The sequence below is a fragment of the Dunckerocampus dactyliophorus genome, chromosome 1 (genome assembly GCF_027744805.1).
Source record: "Dunckerocampus dactyliophorus isolate RoL2022-P2 chromosome 1, RoL_Ddac_1.1, whole genome shotgun sequence".
In the NCBI taxonomy this organism is placed as follows: domain Eukaryota; kingdom Metazoa; phylum Chordata; class Actinopteri; order Syngnathiformes; family Syngnathidae; genus Dunckerocampus; species Dunckerocampus dactyliophorus.
In genome coordinates this window covers 37,825,872-37,846,215 of record NC_072819.1, presented here as the reverse complement: position 1 = coordinate 37,846,215, position 20,344 = coordinate 37,825,872, and the positions used below count along the sequence as shown (strand labels likewise).

Here is a 20,344-nt window from a genome sequence, read left to right as displayed (position 1 = left end):
CAAACAAACCTGCTTGAAAGGCACTCGTGGTGGCGGTGTTAATTCCATGATAGATAGATAGATAGATAGATAGATAGATAGATAGATAGATAGATAGATAGATAGATAGATAGACAGACAGACAGATAGATAGATAGATAGATAGATAGATAGATAGATAGATAGATAGATAGATAGATAGATAGAAACAATAGAAACAAATAAATAAGGAACAGATCACGTCACATTTTGCATGTCAGATCAGTGCAATAATACATCATAAATAATAACAATGCATAGTAATAATAATTCATAATAAGGTAATAAGTCCAGTCCTGTTACACATATCAGTATCGGTTGATATCGGAATCAGAAATTAAGAGTTGGACAATATCGGCATATTGGTTATCGGCAAAAAAGCCAACATCAGCCATCCCTAGTAATTACTATTAATTATTTAAAAAATACACATCCGATATACAGCGTGTTTATGTATGTTTATGGATGGGGGTGGTTTAATAATAGTAATATTAATATTAAAAAGTAAACATAATTTCAGCATATCCATGCATATTACATGCATACGGTAGGTGCTGCTTTTTTGGTGAGCAACAGAGTTCAAATGGGCTTAGCTGTTATCTGTTTAATGTCTGTGTGTGAAACTGTGAATCATCATTTCCTTGCAGTTATGATGTAAATGTAGTAGTCTGTTCCCTGATATGTACAGATTTCCTGTCATCACCTTAAATGGAAGGAAACTTCCACTGTTTTGTGTTGTGCTGTTTCTGACGGGTGTGTGTCTTACTACCTGCTGTGGGACACCCACACAGTACAATGTGTGTGAGTGACTGTTTTGCCTCTGGGAAGAGACAGATGTCCCACACCAGGAATGATAGCGCCTCCAGTAATACCAACACTCTCATAAGGTTTTAGATTGGAAGGACTGAGGTGTGTGTGCCTGTGTGTGTTGGGGGTTGACTGACAAAATGTAATCGAAAAATGTCTGTGTGTGTGTGTGATTGTGTGTGAACTGATTAGAAGCAGACAGGCTCCTCAAGGCTCTTATCAGCTGCAGCTTTTGTGTTTTCACTGACTCCCTTTACGTCATACTATAACACCTACAATATACTCTAGCACACACACATAGGATAGTAGTCAAAGGTTTGGACATACCTTCACATTAGAGAGCATGACAAAAGATGTCAAAAATGTTCACTGTTACTTTACATGACATACACATACAGATTTTCACTCACTCACTTTTGTCCAACACTGATAACCACCCTTGTGATGCTGCTCCCCTGTAGTCATAATGACCATCAACACACACACACACACACACACACACACACACTACATACACAAGCAGGCCTGCACTCTCAGGGCCTCTCAGTGGACACTGTGGTTAAACACACATCTTCAATCATGTCTTTGTCAGAGAGAAATATGTCTGGGAGAAAAGTTCAGTTTCACGGGGACAAAGAGTGGCTGAGACGGGGGAGCGTGCGGCTGGAGCAAGACAAGAAAAGGGGAAAAAATAAAGAGGTGCCAAAACCTGAGACGCAGACCCAGAAGCAAAACAAGGAACATGTTTGTTTAAGGGAGAGTGTGTGTTTAGCTGAGAAATATAAAGAGAGTGGGAGGGCAGGTTAGGTGATTGTCCTACTGGGCTGGTTGGTGTGAGTGGAATGCTGGGGTCTGGTTACCATTAAGACTTAGCCTAAAGACCACTTTGAACAGCCTCGGAGAGAACTCTTTGAACACACACATTTACACTTTTATGCGCACAGAACGATACACATGAGGAGTTTCATTCATTTAAGTAATCTTGATGGTGAAAATGTTCAAAAATTGGCATTAATGTCTTTTACAACGACATGTGACTTACAAGTGGCCCATAATGTGAGGTCCAACACACACACCATAATGCATGCACACACTATAATGACAATCTAGTAACTAAATGCCAATGTTGGGCAAATGACTTTAATAATGTAATTACCACAGTTATGGTTAGTAGTTACTTTCCCAAAAAAGTAATTTAATTAGTAACAGAATTAATCCTTCATAAATGTAATTAGATACAGTATAGGCCAAACGTCTGGACACACACAATACAGCCCCATGGTCCCAAACCCCAATTAATAAGGCAAGGAATTCCACCAAGTAACCCTGTAAGTAAGGCACACCTGTGAAGTTAAAACCATTTCAGGTGGCTACCTCATTAAGAGCCGAGTGGTTAGCATGTTGGCCACACAGTCAGGAGATCGGGAAGTCCTAGGTTCGAATCTGTGTTTGGGCATGTCTGCGTGGGGTTTGCATGTTCTCCCCGTGCGTGCATTTCTACGGGTACTCCCAAATTCCAAAAACATACATTTTAGGTAATTGGTAACTCTAAATTGTTCATAGGTGTGAATGTGAGCGTGAATGATTGTTTGTTTATATGTGGCCTGCACATATATCCACGTATAGGGTGTACCCCGCCTCTCTCCTAAAGTCAGCTGGGATAGGCTCCAGCATACCCCTGCAACCATAATGAAGATAAGTGGATGGATAGATACCTCATTAAGCTCAATGACAGAACACCAAGAGTTAGCAGCGCTATCAAAAAAAACGATAAAATATAAAATATATGTCTAAAATAGGACATATTTAGAGTTATTTCACACTTTGTTGCTGAGTACATAATTACATAACACGTGTTCATTCATAGTTTTGAGAATCTACAATGTAAATAGTCATGAAAATAAAGAAAACTCATTAAATGAGAAGGTGTGTCCAAACTTTGGACCTGTACTGTAGTAGGGAAAATAATTATTTCTTTGTTTTTTTGAAAACCCCTAGAATATGTAAAAGAATTCAGATTCACTGGTCAGTTGCACAACGGACGGTGTGTGCCGTCCGTTGTTCACGGATGCGGACAAACACTTTGCTCTGGGACTTAAAGAACACTTCATATGTATGTTTTTGCCTTTAATATCAATGACATTCATTCTGAAAACACCAGTTGTAACTCAACAGACCACTTCGGACTCGCTATTGTGCTCACTTGTGTGAGCGCATTGAGGTTTGTAGCAACACCGCCCACCTACCTGAACTCTCACAATGATTGGCTTACCATGAAATTGCACTCTGCCTTTAACCAATCATCATTACTTAAGTGTCCGTCACCCCCTACACCGTCAACTCAAAGAAGGACAATCAGAAAAAAACATCTGTTATTTGCAGCTGTCCTGTCCTGTGCTATAGCGGTGCATAATAACGCTCCATATTTCACTGTCGATAACGGTAAATGTGTTGTGCCGTTTCAAATCATTAATTCAATGGATTACCTGTTACTGGAAAATGATAACAGCATTTGTAACGCTGTTACTCTCAACACTGGTAAACACAGAAATCATCAAAGTGTGTACCACATGCTTTCTGTTTTAAACACTCATTTCGCACATTTCTTTTAAAGGCTCTTCTCAGAGCCACAAACGTCATTAGGGTATGTGGCTGTGGCTTTAGGATGTGGCTTTTTGGTAAAGATTGCCTTTTTAGATTGAGTTGCTTGCTTGGCACTTATCTGTTTCCAGTCTGAGTTTAATTGTATTGCAATTTAAATGTGATATAAGTAAATAAAACACGGTAAAGAGTTCATTAAGCCTCAATGATCAGGTGGTGCTCTTTTAATGAAATCACAAACTAAAGTCGGAAGATAGGATTTGCATTGTAATAATGCAGTCACTTTGAACCGTGATACTTCCTGTGTGGCAGATTTGCATTAACATTATTTGCATTAATGTCTGACGCATGTAGATGTGGAATTTAAATCAAGAACATTTATTAAAACCAGAGTGATGGTCACACAAAGAAAGCGCACATTCAGGCCTCATTGAGTAGAAGTGGGTCATGAGATTCTCTTTAGGGATTATTAAAAAAAACAGCTTGAAGTGATTAAAATCAGATCGAATACAGCAGCTCGACACTTTGCAACCCAATGCTCATCCTGTGAGAGTGGCACTTGGCTCATTATCACCTTCGGCAAACCGTCATCTAATTTCACACTCCCGGGCCTCACTGTGCATGGCGGCTTGTGCGCACAAATTGGGTGAAGTCTCGCTCACATCCACCTGTGACTGCTGCGTTCACACCTTCACACCATTTACACAAAGCAAAGAAAAGCCACGCGCCCAAGTGGTTCCAATCTGACGGCTTCAGTCAAAGACACACACGCTGATGCCCCTCTGAGCCTCAAATCTGCCCATCAGATAAAGTGGATCCTCTGACATGGTCCAACATGCGGGCGGAAGCCAGCTGGATTGCCTCCAGATATGAGAAAACCCTCTTTGTGACCAGGCCCTACGAGGCTCAGTCCTTCACAAAAACAAACATCAGTATGACCGGCCAGACATACATATCCAATTTCCTTTGGCTTAGCGTTACAGCATATTAATCGCACGTTTGATCCTGCGCCGGGAAACCTAGAGCGGGCCAAATATAAAATAAGCCGTGCAAGGGAACGTGACAGTACTATTTACCCACTGAGGCTGAAATAGTAAGCAGGGGAAGAAGAAGGGTGCTGGGGACAAAGTGGAAAGGCCTTTAAGGCACACAGAAGCTTTGCTGTTGAGTTGTGCAGCGCCACAGCATGTGCACTACAATGCCAGGATGACATTTATGTGAGGCTGCAAGTCGACAGCCTCCATTAGCAGATGATGCTAATCTTAGTTTATTGGTATTCAAGACCCATTTAGGAGGGTTTATTTTTGCAAATCAAGTAGTCGACTGGATGCATGATCTTTAAATGTAAAGTTCAGTGCTGTAAGCGTGTCTGGCTTCTATAACATGATGTGTTTTCAAGACAAAGAATCTTGGGGTAACATTTGATTTGAAGGTTTAAAAGAGAGAGAGAGAGAGCCGTAACAAACATTTATTCATATCCATATCCGCTCCGCTCCGTGTAATCTGGAGCTGTCACAAATATGCCCTAAATGTGGATAAACTCTCTCTGTGCAGGCTTGTAATCACAGCGTTTTCACCAAAAAAATCTAAAAGTGTAACAACAACTCAGCATTGGCCAACTAAAGAATGTTGGCTGTGTGCCTCTAAACATTGTTGTGGTTTTACTATCTTAACTATAATGAGTGAAACTAGTTTTATATATCTAGTAAATATGCACCCAGCAGATAGAAAGAATATATAAAAGTATTTTCAAATCAAAATATAACATATATTGTATTTCTTTCTGCTATTTTGACATACATTTGCATTTGAAATTGATTAAACCACATTGGAATTTAATTCAGTGATGGTCAATTTTAAAATTTGGGACAATTTGCAGTATTAGATGAGTTGAGCTATTTAAATTACTTTTCTTTTGTTGGTTTATGGCAAACTACGGCCAGTTTATAAACTTCAAATTGATACAGTTTACAATGTGGGTTCAATAATTTTGAGCAACTGTTGCAACTGTACACTGCAAAATATGCACGCAATGTGAACCTGATACTAACACAGTGTAGTACAAGTAAAAAAAAACTACATAAGGTAAAGTAAAGCAGCATTAGAAGAACCAAGTATTTCGGGTGAACGGACCAAAAGAAAAAAATGCACAAGCCCCTATTTTATTTGGATGAAAATGATACCAACCTTTTATGTTGTTGAGTTAGGAAATTCTGTATCTGGATGTTATAAATCTTAAAGTGAGCTACATGCATGTGTTGTCTGTCCAACATTGAACTACTAGGAACACTACTAGGCCTACTGTAAGCCACGTCAGGCACAAAGTCACCTCAAGCATTAGACCATTGCTGCTGATTCTATATTTGTGGACCTTCAATATTATATGAGGTGTGGTGAGTGAGAGACAGTAGTGATATTCCCATGTAGAAATTGGCTTCACAGTACAGGGGGAGACAATAGAGGTGTGACTCACGAGGTTTTGGGGTTTATTGCTCCAGTCCTCTCACAGTCATAGATGATGAAGCTCCCAGACACCACTGATGTACCGTTCACTTTTATTGCCACAGAAACAGCCAGATGATCTGCCAAAACAAAAGGCAGAATACAGCATGTTGGAAACATTACACATAGTTTCAGGACACAAATTAGAAAATCCAGTCTCAAAACCACTCAAACCCAGTGTCACGGGGTTCTACTGCAAGCCATTCAGAACAGTGAGGAAAAACAATGGCAGAGTCAAAAAGATCACTTTTTAGGGTGTTTATTGTGCTCTCCACATAGTGCAGGCCAATATTACAGGCAACAATGGCCATAATTATAAATGACAAATAGATACCTCCTTTATCAAAGTGCTGGCACTAGCAACTTTCTTTGGCCCCATGGCGGGTTATTTAGCAGTCAGACTCAATAAAAAATGCACGGACAGTGAGTTAACAAGACGTAGAGTGCTTTGTTTGGGCATTGATTTCGCAGAACGATACAGATACAGCACAGTTTATGTTATGACTCAACAGTGAACTTACGGTATATGGTATTGAAAGATGCTTCAATTAAAAGTTAAGTCATATAATTGCTAAAACGGAAAGAACATACAACACAATTTACAGATTAACAGCTCATTTCAATATGTGAGCTTTTAAGTTGACTTAATTTCATTTGCCAATGAATGTGTGTTCAGATAGAACACACTTGTTATCCAAATCAACAATCTAAAAAAACAAAAAACAAACTCATGTAACTGTAACTGTATTGAGGACAGTAATGGCTGGAGGCGTTGGCACACAGACAGACAAAAAAAAGTCTGCCTCACCTGTGCCTGGGCGGATTGGCTGGTAGTTTTCCCAAGAGAGCAGGGGACAAGTCTGGATTTGAGCAGGACCATGGTCCAGGTGCAGGGTAGCATCCGTAGACAAACCCGGGCCATATTCACACTGGACCCGGGAGCCAACCAGATCAGGAACACTGCCATTTATTAGAATACCGACATTCTGTGACAGAAACAGAAACTTTTTACATGTGTTTGAGTGGTAACCTTCCCAAAAGTTGATCCAAGAGTTTATCAGGAACTTGAAAGCAATTAAGAAACAGAAGGCAATGTGGTAGATTCCTGTCTAAATGTGATGAAATATGACATATACATATATAAAGAAAAACATAACACCTCACTGACATGCTTGTATTTCAGCTGGATGATTTCAGTGTGAGAAAAAAAAAGACTGGAGGAAGTGTGAGACGAAAGATTCCACGGCTGAACAGATATGAATAGAAGTGACCGCAAACGCGCTAACGTGTCTTAAAAATCTCCTCTATTGTTCAGTGGCATTGATCATTTCCTGCAGGCCGAGGCCCTAACTTCCTGCCTGCTGCTTCCTGTTTGGGGGGGACAACCTTGAGCTGGACTTCCTCTGGCTCCAAAGGGGTTACTGTGTGTCGGACAGCTGGTAGAATAGTACAGCCCGTCTCAACTGACCCACATAACAGGCTAATCCACATGTAATGAACCAATTAACGACCCGTCAACTTTCGGGCTCGTCTAATTATGGGCTGTAATTAAGGGTCAAATGTATTCCACCGGTCCAAAGTCTCACTGAACTAATTGTCACATTGTTATTATGCTTCAGGTACACTGCTGCAATACCAATAAGAAACAACTGGCACGCACCCAAGCTGCCAGGTTGCATTAAAATCAAACTAGGGTGTGTGTCACTGTTTCTATTTGTTCTCATCTCCCAATCTATACACAACATGAAGCATAGGAAGGATCTATCCCTAAAGGTGTAAAACAACATCAGTTTGCTCGCCTTTTATTTCAGATTTATTTTCAGTACGGATTTGTGTCTGCACATGTGGTTCACTTCATTTCATGATCACTTGCATATCATTTGTAGATGAAAATCTGCATATTACTCAGATTCATTTATTTTCATGAAAAGACTTGATTAAGTCTCGATATGTTTCGTCACCATTACAGTTTTAAGAGAGTGTATTATGTTAAATATGGATGTGTGCATGTCACGCAAGTTGTGACTTTTTATAGTGTATAACGTAAAGAACAGGTGTTACCATTAACACGTGTGCCAACATTATAGTCTGACGAGAGCCTCAAGCCGCAACAGCTAAATGGATTTGAGCGACCAATCAATGGATTGTTCACGCGGGTTCTTTTCTCTCTGTGACATTTATATGTAATTTCATGTAATTTCTCGCCACATATCAAGCACACGGGTGGGTCAGCCAGCGTCGTTGGCAGCAAAGGCAAAATCCATCCATCCAATTCAGAATTAAACTGTCTATCTTCTTTCGATATTTTTCTATTTAGGGATGTATCCATGGCTATCAATAGCTTACCGCGGGGGTAGCACACTGTCGAGACGTCTTTTTAGTGTTTCACTGGCTGAACAGACTGACCCCTTCCCCCTGACCTCGCTCATCCAATCAGCAGTCAGAATGCAGTGCAGATGCAGTCACAGACTAGCGGTGAGTCGAACATTTACCTTCGCCAAGGAGGTTATGTTTTTGCTGGAGTTTATCTGTTTGTTTGTGTTCAAAATAACTTGAAAAGTTCTGAATGGATTTGGATGACATTTTCAGGTGTTGTCGGATATGGGATATGGAAGAAATGATCAAATTTTGGGGGTGATCCGGATCACCGTCTGGATCCAGGAATTTTTTAAAGCATTCTTTAACATTGCGAGATATGACCATGAAATATTCAGCACTCCACAAAAAATGGTCAGAGCACTTGGAAAAAAATTACAAGACAAGTTTCCAACAATTTCTACAAACTATCAAAGACTGATCCAGATAATGGAATAATTACGGATACCATGATCCAGAATAGGAAAGAATAGGGGACCTCTGGAATTTTCATCATAGGAAGACAACAAATGAAGCTATAAACATGCAACAAACACCATTATACTTGTATATACGTAGCCAAGACTCTGGCTGTGAAATCTGGAGTGTGCCAACGGATTTGTTGCATCTTCAAAAGCTATGGAGCTAGACCCAGAAGAAAAACGTCAAGGAATCAAAATATGTAGATAAAATAAATGTAGGACTAATATTTATGGTCTAAATCACAATATGGGGGGAACCATCGCGCTTGGCAAAGGTCTGCGCTCTTCGCCTCTGCTTCGGTGTTAAAAAAAAAGTCACAGAGCTCGGTGTGGGAACCGCAGAAAGGAGGCTGACAAGCCGCATGCGGCTCCGGAGCCGCTGGTTGCCTACCACTGAATTATACAGATAGCACGCTTTGTATTATTGTGTTGTAGGACATAAACTGAGCAGAGTGCAATATTAGCAGTGACTTTAACTTACATGATTATTAATATAGACTATGAGTATTTGACCTTAGCAAAGTCAGGTGTTAGATTGTAAAGGTGCCCTCACACAAGCTCAAATAGCATGTTGCCATTACAATCATAGCTTGATCAGCAACAATAGTCATACATCTATTTGTGGAATATGAAGTCGGTGACATGTACCTTGATGTCTGCAGAAATGCTGATCTCAGAGGGTGTCAGGGTCATGGAGGGACACTGCTGGGGGCCTTCACCGATGGTGATCCAGGAGCGTGCCAACACCCCCGGGGCACACTCCTTCTGGATGGTACACCTGGACAAAACAGGGAAAGTGATCCGTTCATCTGGGCTCAGTCTTAATAACATCCCCACATGCTTGTTCAGATCAGATTACAGAACAAGATTTTTTGCTCAAAATAATATGACCAAAGGCACATTTTCTCGCTGGCCTGCACAGCGCACTGTTGCGTAAGTGGTTTCATCAGCACGTCCTATTTCAAAGCTTCATCATCATCGCTATATGTCAGTAGCTTGTAATTGAGATGGAGTCAGCTATCAGACGTCAGCGGCTTGACAAATTCAAACTGCTGGGTTTTTAATGCTCTGCCTGCCATAAATTTATAAGGTGCTCCAGTGACACTCGCACCTTACCTGTCAGCTTGTGTGGCGCACCACAACAGCCTTGACTCCAGGTCACACGTATCGCTATGGTAACCCATCCCAGGGGCACTACCATCACAGACTGCTTGCTAGTATTGAAGCACAAGACAACTACACACTCTTAAAGCATATGTGGGCATCTATGGTTGTGTGTGTAGTCTGCGAGCATTAATGAATCCCTTGGACAGAAGAGACAAGACATTCATCAAGCAAGACAGGCCAATACTTTGACTTGTGCTTCACTAATGAACTTCAGTGGCTGCTGGCACTGGGCTCAGTTCATCTGCAGAGCACAACTGCAGGACAAAGTGACCTCAGATGGAGGAGACCAAAGAGGCCCCATTTAGCTGCATCCTAACACACCACATAACGAGAGTGGCACATCCCACTTCCCCCTCCCACTTTCATAGTTGTTTTAAAGTGTGTGTGTGCCTGCTTTAGTGTTTGTGTCTGAAGAAAATGAATGTCAAGATTCTCTGTCCCATTGGAATTGAGGGGCTGAGAATGGCCATGAGGTCAGCGTCTGTGCTAAAAATAGCACTAAGTGGCTCTGAAAGCCACAAAAAATCCCCTCAGCATGAATATTCTCATAAATTCAGTTGCAGTTTTCGCAAACTCAACAGTCACACTAGAACAGACAGTCTATTACAATGTAACCCCTTTCAACTGCAGTCAACTCATGACTGCTTCTATCATCATCATCATCTATTTCCTTGACTTCATGCATTTCTTGGATTGAGTATTTCCCTATTTTTGAAGTTGTATCAGAGTGTAAAAGTACGTTTCAGCAGTGGGTCCTATTTTTATTTAAAGACCACTGCACAAACACATTGCACACACATTTTCAGGTTTATCTTCTTTTTATGTTCAAATCAGGGAGGAAAAACAACTCCCATTGGAGGGTGAAAAGCAAACATTGTCTCCCCTGTTTTCATTTGAGAACACATGATGAAGAAAACAGTCTGCTTTATCTGTAAGAATGCACGACTGAACAAAACATTCAGCAACAGCAGGCAGAACGTCCACAAATATGGAGACTTGTGAACCTGCAAAATTATTCGAATTTCGTCAAGGATCGGTTCTTCCTCTAAAAGATCAAAATAGTGAATAAACATACAAGGAGCACCCAGCAGACACAAACACCAAATCCTAAGGCTTGCATTTCAAACAGCGACTTAAAATAAACAGAGTTAACATATGCGGCTAAAATATGACCCGACAAAACTCATCACCTCGTGATTGTGTGTGTGTGTGTGTCGGACAAGGTGGGAAGTGACTGAGACTGCTAAACAGCAGGAGAACATATGAGCTCGTACACATACCCACACGCACACACACACACACACACACACACACACACACACACACACACACACACGCAAAGCCAGTGATAAGGACGGTAATTTATGAATAGCAAAGACTGCACATGACGCATGATTTGATTCAAATAAAGATATTTAAGTGCCTTCTTGTGACGTGCGGCAGATTAAAAGCGCTACAGCATGAAACATGTGATCAAGGACTGAGCTTTATCTCAGGGGGAGAATCGCTCCCTTTCCAGACAACAATACCAACTCCGTGTTCTTGTGCTTGCACTGCATGGCGACATGCTGAGAGATGTCAGAGTCATGCATAAAATCTAATAGACCTCCACAGAGACAGTGGCAGCTTCCAATATTTGGGAGATTGTTGCTTAATGCTCCTCGGTGTCCGTAGAAAGACAGTGAGGTGACTGAGGAGTCCCCGTCACTTCAAACGCCGCCCCAGAGGCCAACATGACTGGCCGGGAAGTACATCAAAAGACACGCTCATGACATCAGTGCCTAGACAGCCACACACTCCCAGAGACAGACACACAGGCTTACATACTTTGACATTTCCTTGTCAAAAGAGCCAGTGTGCGCGCTCCCTCCCACCACCATCGGCACAATCAACGCTCCTTTGTAGAGGGAGGGAGAGGGGGACAAGGGCACAAGGGGAGGAGCAGACGAGGTCTACAGGGACAGAGATGGCGGCTGAGTGAGGGATAACTAAATTCTTCAAGCTACTGGAAAATATGAATGCCGAAAAGAGAGGAGAGGAAAAGAGAAGAAAGAGAATCACATGGGTGAAAACAATGCAGTGAAGCAAGAAGAGGGAATGGGATAAAGAAAGGACAGATAGATAAATAAGGACAGCAGACATGGAGATGACAGCGAGACAGTTTGACCACGCACATACACACACACACGCACGCACGCACGCACGCACACGCACACACGCACACAGCTCTTCATCAGTTCCACTCCTGCAGCTCTGAATGGCCCATGGCAGTGCCAGAGCATCTAAGAGCTGCTTCACAACTCATCAGAAAATTCACTATCTCATCTGATTCACTTTAATCACCAGTAACTCTCTCACTCTCTCAAGCTCTCACACACACACACTCAAACAGACAAACAATATTCTCCCCGAGAGCCAGAGAACATAGCGCCAGAGAGCTCGTCCTTACAGAGCCATGTTAATCACAGCGCACATCTCGCTCAGCCCCAGTAAACAGCCTCCCAGCCTGGCACTTTGCAGCCAAACTAGCAAAGAACCAAGGGAGTGTTCCACACAGTGACGCCCTGCCATCACTCCCCACCCCCATTCTGGTTATTCTCCAACCCCCCAAAACAATCTGCCAATCTGCCATTCTGCCAAAAACAACCTTACACTTTATTATGACTTTTATTGAACACTCACTGACCGCAAAACATGACAATTTTCACAACAATGATGGGCTACAAAGTCTTTGCCGGGAGAGGTCACCATTATACACCATTATTAAACAACCGTTATTATTTTAACATAATTATAAGATAATTTAATAGTAAGAAATTACACTTTATCAGTGATCACTTTGCAGTGGCTGCAGGGTGTATACCAGGGGTCACCAACGTTTTTTCTTGTGACAGCTACTTTTAGGAAATGAAAATGGCCACGAGCTACTCATTTTTGTAGAAATGATTTTCATACCTTATTTCAACCCAAACAGATCAAATATGCTTGTTTTACCAAAACATTCACAAAATGCTGGTGTCCACAACTCACATTTTATGTTTCAGAATACATTTCCTTCTAGTGTTCTCACATTATTAACTGAAAACCTGAATGAAAAGCAGGCTTGCGGGCACCTCATGTGGTCGTGGGAGGGCTACCTGGTGCCCGCGGGCACCACGTTGGTAACCCCTGGTGTATGGTATGTGTGTGTTGTCCCTTACCTATTCTCCAGGGTGCACCAGCCACAGTGGGCGTCACCTGCTCCCAAACAGTCCCCGCAGCTCGTCCACTGGTCACATTCGGCCACTTTCACCCTCAGCATCTGCTCAAGCATAAGACACTCGTACCAAACTTCAAAGCAGTCAACAGTTGTTGTGGTCACTAATTTCATCTTTTGTTGAAGGATATCTGACTCCCCCCCCCCTCTTGTTTACATATAAATTAAAATATGTTTGCTTGGCCTCTGGGAAAATTGTGAGGAAGAAAAATGCATAATTTGCATTCTGAGATGATAAAATAAGCACAGGACAGAGTTTTTTACACCAGAGACTGTAAACATCTGAAAACACAATGATGTTACCACAAAGTGTATTTGCATATAAGAGAAAATCATTTCCGTCTCTCAATATAGGACTAAATATTGGACCTTAAGTAGACTAGCTACTCGTATCCTTATAAGGCGTGTGAAAGCAAGACCTTTTAGAGCACCATATCCAATTAAAGCACTGTACGCCTAAATCATCCATTGATCCATCCATTTTTTTTTATACCGCTTGCCTTCATTCGGCTCACAGCTGACTTTGGATGATTTGGGGTACACCCTGGACTGGTCAACAGTCAATTACAGGTACAAACACATTGGTCGGGGAACAAATTAATCTAAAATGCATGTTTTTGGGATGCGGGAGGAAGCCAAATTACCTGGAGAAAACCCATGCAAGAACATGCAAACTCCACATAGAGATGCTCAAAAAGAGATTGGATTTTATTGAGTTGACCCAATAAAATGATATAATCCAGGGGTTATCAAAGAGTGAGGCAAGCCTCCCCTGAGAGGCGCCAAAAGACTTCAAGGGACTTCAGCTTCAGAAAAATAAAGAAAAATGTTTCCAACATTTTCTAACTTGCTAAACTAACTTCAGTTACTTCAAAGGCAAAATAAATTGCTTTTTGGCTAAGTAGAAAGCTCCAATATATGTTGCAGAAATTGTTTTTCAGGGAGCAGAGGAGGTCCCATTATTATATTCTCTGAGAGGCTCACTGTGCCACACTTGCAGACCTTTACTACAAGCTAGTTTATTGATTCTCAAGCAGCGCATCCAATTTCTTCACAAAGAGCTTTTTGATTAATCTTTTTCATAATAATTCAATGTGTTATTTTGTTGATTTTATGACGATTCTTGATGTAGATAGTTTAGGACAGAGGAAGGATCTAAATATCTAATTTCAGTGTTGAAAGAAAGTTAGAATCCTTTACTAAAGGGACAATGGTGCACTTTTTTCGCTGTGCATTGACGGAGACGTGGCAACAAGGCGTCATCGGTGATCTGATTTTTGTTCAAACCAGAGGGAATTAATCATTGGCAAAAGCGGAGAGAATCAACAAGCTAAAGCTTCCTCTTACATGGTGCGAGGTCATGAGATAAAGGAAGGTCCTGTCGTTGGGGTCAAAGGTCATGATGTGATGGACTGCTTCATTGGCTGGTAGCTTCAGTGTCGACTGATTAGCCAAAGTCATGTTTGGCGTGAGGGTCAGCTGTGGAAAAGAGAATATGTACAAGTTAACAAAATTTGTTTAAGATGCATTTTAAAAGCTGCCAAAATTACAGATGTTTTCAGTGGGCTACACGCCACACAAGTGGGGCAAATATCCTGATATTTTAGCGCCACCTCACCAGCAGCATTTTAATTTAAGCCTACCATGGTGCTTGCCAAAGGATTCAATTCGACATCCTACACACACATTTAGAAAAGTAAATATTTTACCAGGAAGCCCCTGTGAGCCTTGCTCAAACACACGATACACCTGTCTTTATTCTTATCACCGCCCTCCCCCCGATCTGTATGAAAATGAGAATAAAAGCTCTCAGATCTGTTTTGCAATTAATATTCCTATTATTGACTTGGGAATATTTCAGCACATGTACACAGTATTTTTACACAGTGGTTGCGGTGTCCATAATCTCATTCCACAACAGTGATTTATCAGCACACAGACCTCCCTGCAGCTCACGACAATAAAATGGGTGACATGTTCATGTAGTCATGCACACGAACAAACACAGGCGCACACACGCACACACACACAAACAGGGCCACAGAGGAAAACAAACTCTGCTGAGTGAGACTTCCTGTCACACAGACAGTGAAAGCTCTTATTTCTGCCATTTGTAGGGTCTTCCTTCACACTGGAGACGTCCTGATGGACCAACACACTCAGCGACAATCGCGGCTGTGTCGCTTTCCCATCCACGAACACACAAACAACACCAAGAAGGCAAAACAGTGACACCCTCAAAGACATGATGGGTAATGTTCAATCCAAGCCGATAGAAGCTTAACCTGGGATGAAAGACTTTATCTCATCTTTCAAATATTAGTGTTTCTCTAGCACTGCCAACCTGGTTACACATACACACGACTCTACTGCCTAGCTAGCCGCTCTGTGTCTTCACCAAACAGCTCCGGAAGCAAATAGACCTAGGGTGACACTGTGAGCACACAGAAGCCCACACACCTGAACAAAAAGGCGGGAAGAGAGAAGAAGAAGTAGTGACGAGCAGAGATGAGGCACAGGGTCACAGAACAAAACACCTGCTGGTCTGGCAGGTCGCTCCGACTCTATTCTCTGTCTATCTGCCCCATGGATGAAAGAGCCCATTCAAATCAGTGAGTCCTCAGCTGCTCTGGCCGAGTGTGTGTTGTGTAGAGGAGATAAAATAAAAGCAGGTGAAGGTGGGGCACAGGCAAGATAAAGTCTGCTTGTTCGCAAAATGCATCAGAGGGTGGGCATGGTGAAGCGATGAACTGAAGTGTGTGCGTGCGTGTGAGTTTGCGTGTAGATAGTGGGGGTGAGAGTGAGATAAAAGCAGACAGAAATGGAAGTCAGCTGTGATGATGAGAGGTGATTTCATTCATTCATTAAAAAAAATGCATATAATTACAAATGACTTGAGTGAGGGCTCTCTCAAACACAGTCAAAGAGCCATAACTTAATCTCAGCCACTGTTCCCCTGTGTTTAGTCTGAGCCAAACTCACCGTCAGAATCACATTACACACGCTAACAGCACCATTAACCTCAGCAACAGCCCCGTCCTCCGGGCACGCAAGATACACGCATATGTTCACTCGGAAACACAACAGTACAACACTACATTGACAAAAGTAGTGAGACACACCTCCTTAGTCAATCAGGGCTTGTGAACAACTTAATACTTCCATCTTTGTGAGAATAGTTTTGAGAAGGGGTTCGATGAATCATACTGGTGTATACCTCTTATATTCATTTATTTAACAGTCAGCTGTCAGGCGAGACTGGTGTGTTTCCCCTGAATCTTAATTCCTCTATCTCAGGGCTCTCAAACTCAATTTACCTGGGGGCCTCTGAAGATAGGGTCTGGTTGTGGCTGGGCCGCATGAAGTATTAGGAATAGGGCTGGGAATCTCAGGGTACCCCACAATACGGTATGATACGCGATGCATGGCTCCCGATAATGATAATATCTCGATACAGTGACAAAAAAATAAATACATTTCATAGTTTGTATTGCTGCATTCAGCTGGGGTAGGCTCCAGCTTACCTGTGACCCTAATGAAGACAAGCGATACAAAAAGGGTGGAATTTTTGCAGCATATTTTAACCAGACTATAAGCAGCAATGGTACAAAAAGAATGAGGATGTTTTAGCAACATAAGTGTAAACAGGATTTTAGTTTCGGTGTCTGAAAAACAGTAAAGCTATTTTAAAGTCATTCAGAAAACACAACATCTCATGTCTCCCAAGCAGATCAATGCTATAAAGTAGAATCATATCAAAAAGAAATATTTTTATAGCATTTACACTACTACATGTCTAGTCGCGGGCTGCAAAATATGACCCGGCGGGCCACAAATGGCCCGCGGGCCGCGGGTTTGAGACCCCTGCTCTATCTTAATTCCTGTATCTATTCCTGTGGGAACGGACACATCTCTTACGCGATTATTTGCTGCTTTGTTTCCCCTGATTCTTAATTTACCACAAGACCTTTTGGACAATCCAATAAGTCCAACTTATTGGGAACTATTTAGAGAAGGTTCATTTATGTTCTATCATGACTGTTCCTTAGTGCACAAAACAAGGTCCGCAAAGGATTAGTTTAGTGTGGAGGAACCTGGGAGCCCTCAATCCCATCAAACACCTTTGGGATGACTTCACAAATGTTCTTCTGGATGAACGGACACAAATTTCCACAGTGCAATTTGCAAAGGGTGGTTGTCTGGTGTCTCAATACTTTTGTCTACATAGTGTATAAAGCGCTGAGCTCATTGCTCAAGGTCACATACACACACAATGACCAGGATAAGGCCCACAGAGAGAGAAAACACACACTAGCACGTAATCACAGGGTACACAGTCGGTGGGGTAAACATGCGAAATCACCAAACCGCTTACATTGTCCCAGAGACAAAGTCAAACACCTAAAGACACAGTCAGACCTCCGATTACGCAAATGCACAAACATACACATGTACCCAGCCACTCACACCCTCCACAACCTGCGCTGTGCATCGTGCATCCAAAAATTAATTACTTTATAGTCAAGCGTGGCTAAAGCAGTGCTGTCATTCCAGAAAGGAAACAAGCTGCTCTTTTAAGAGAACCCCGGCAAAACACCCCACAGCTGGATTGTTTTTCATGCTGCAAAAGTTGCGAGTCGTTTGCGGCAAAGCAGCCCAGTGAGGGGTGACTAGGAATGTGTTTGAGACAGAATTAAGGAATGTTGTAATTTGGAAATTTTTTTTTCACCAGTCAGGCCCGCTGCAGATGTCTGAGGAGGTGGGTAGAAATCCCCACCACAGAGCAGAAAGTGATTCATACGTGGTCAAGACGCCTTGTTAACAGCTTTTGTGCTGGTGTGTCAGCCATTAACCAGCCCGTTATTAGGACCGCATCATGGGCCAGGATGGGTCACGGGTGAGCGGACCAGAGAGGGGTCGGGTGGTGCGAGTGGCGGTGGCACTGAGAAGCTACGGGAAGAAAGCAGACATTCCTGCTTGCTGATGCGCGGTTCAAAGTTTCATTTGACACCTTCGTTTGGTTTATTAGGCCACTCAGCTGCACCGTGTAAATCTGCTGCTGTTTGAGCTTTTCAATCACGACATTACAACATCCTCAAAGGTGTAAGACAAAAACTGAACTAGTGGACTATTGGACAGTAATGAGTTGGGGTGTACCAAAATACATACAAGCATACAATTGTTCTAAATGTCTTCGTAAAATGACAAATTAAGATTCATGAAATAACTGTTTGGTGTTTCCCAAGGTATTTGTTGGTAGAATAAACCATACCCTGCAATAAAGTGTTCACTTTGTGCAGTAGTGTTGCCAAAAAAATCAGTACTGTCTGACTGTCTACTGTTGTATGGGCTTGATTTAAATTCATATTTCACGCAAGACAACAAAAATAATTCAAGATGCATGATAGAACTATACAATAGCTGTCTAAAATAAGAAACTTGTTCAAATTCTTTTCCCCATATTCGCACAGCCACTTGTTGCTAGGCAGATTTCATCGGGCTCAGTAATAACTGCCCCACAGACAAATTCATGTGCGCATGTGCACTATAAGGACTGTGAGATACACATTTAGATCACTGATCTGTATTACATATAAAATGTAGTAAAATCAGTGCCATCCGTTGGAACTGGACGGGCACCGTGGCCCTAAAGCTGACTCCTCACTTGTGTGCGTGTGTTATGTGTCATACCTTTCGGAGTCGTCCGTTGCTTGTTCCCAGGAAAACAACGGTGTGGTTGAGCACGTTGTCCACAGACACTGAGCTGAGGCCGGTGTATTCGAACAAAGGAAGGGCCCTCAGGGGCTTCCGCAGGGCCAGAGGATGCTGCAGGTGGGCCGCACCGCAGTCCAGCTGCTCCGGCTGCAGCTAGAACACACACACACACAAATGAATGATATCAGTCCACATCAGAGCCGCCGTGAGCAGAGCAGAATAGAACAAGGAGGCGAGTGATGAAAGTCCAATGTAAAACAACAGCGATAACAATGTTACCGCTCATGCTTCAGAACCACTCAATAGTTAAAGAGGCCTTAAAAGGGTCTTCACCACTCATCAAAGTATGCTTTTGTCAAATGCTAAGCAGGCAGTGATAAACCATCAGTGCCATGCTAGAATGAGCACTGGGATCTTTGGGGAATTTTCTGAATATTTTAAAACATGTTGAAGTAAAAAAAAGGGAATTAAGCAGGGTGGATATTTGCAGAGTTGTTTCCCACAGGCCCTTATACTGGCAGCCTTATTTCTCTTATCATAAATTGTGTGTGGCGCTCCCTCGATGCTGGCTTTCAGACTGCAGACAACAAAAACGATCACACGTCTGTCGCGGCCGCATTTTAAATGATAATCAGAAGTTAAGATTAACTTTATTCTGGAGTGGAAAACTTGTACTACTAACGGAAAGACAAATAAGGCATTTTGAGCAGGGCATCTGAGATAGCTTAGAGAGGAATGGTCATGGGGGGGAGATGGTGCCAGCGAGGAGGGCGACCGGCTTTGTGACCCGACAGCACAATGGTCAAGGGATGGCCCCTCTTCACCTCTCATCTGTCAGTCAAATCTACAATGAAACACTGGAATTTGGCCGCATTCCTATGAGACTGTGCACACTTTTCTCTCTGTGCCCGCTGCCAAGGGACATCCACACAAAGACAAAGAAGGGTAGCAAACATAACACACCATGAATGTCCTTAAGGGCAAATATTTATATTTTTGCTATGCTTGAGGAATAGACGTTAGAGCCAGAGCTATGTGAGTCATTTGACTTTTCGCATGCCATACTGTATCAGTGCTGTTGACAGGAAGACTCCTTGATTCATAACGTCATTACTAACAAATAATGATGATATTATGTTTTTTCTCCCAGTTTGCACAATAAGTCCTCACTTATTACTCTTTTGTTGAATTTAGCAGGCTGTTGTTTATGTCCATTTGCTTCTGAGACAAACTCAAACCAGGGTTTCCGCTACATGTAATTGATCGTGGCTCGGTGCCATGATAAAATAAAAGCCGCCACACCTTAAAAAAAATTAAAACTTGAAAACAATGTTAAGTAATATATTGTATGAATGGATATACATGCTAGATAGATACATATATAGCTTATTAGTTTATTATTGGCGCACATACAGACCACAATTTGGTTGAAAACAATTCA

At 42.1% G+C, this 20,344-nt stretch overlaps 1 protein-coding gene across 1 annotated transcript in view; it reads right to left on the bottom strand.

The window, feature by feature from the left end:
* plxnd1 (plexin D1) overlaps positions 1-20,344 on the bottom strand; it is an 81,930-nt gene that overhangs the window by 54,461 nt on the left and 7,125 nt on the right. The window contains exons 2-7 of the mRNA XM_054783065.1: positions 18,880-19,056; positions 14,536-14,667; positions 13,133-13,233; positions 9,414-9,543; positions 6,737-6,914; positions 5,900-6,008 (exon numbers count right to left, since the gene is read on the bottom strand). Coding sequence (XP_054639040.1) covers positions 5,900-6,008; positions 6,737-6,914; positions 9,414-9,543; positions 13,133-13,233; positions 14,536-14,667; positions 18,880-19,056 — 827 coding nt within the window. The remainder of the gene's footprint in view (positions 1-5,899; positions 6,009-6,736; positions 6,915-9,413; positions 9,544-13,132; positions 13,234-14,535; positions 14,668-18,879; positions 19,057-20,344) is intronic.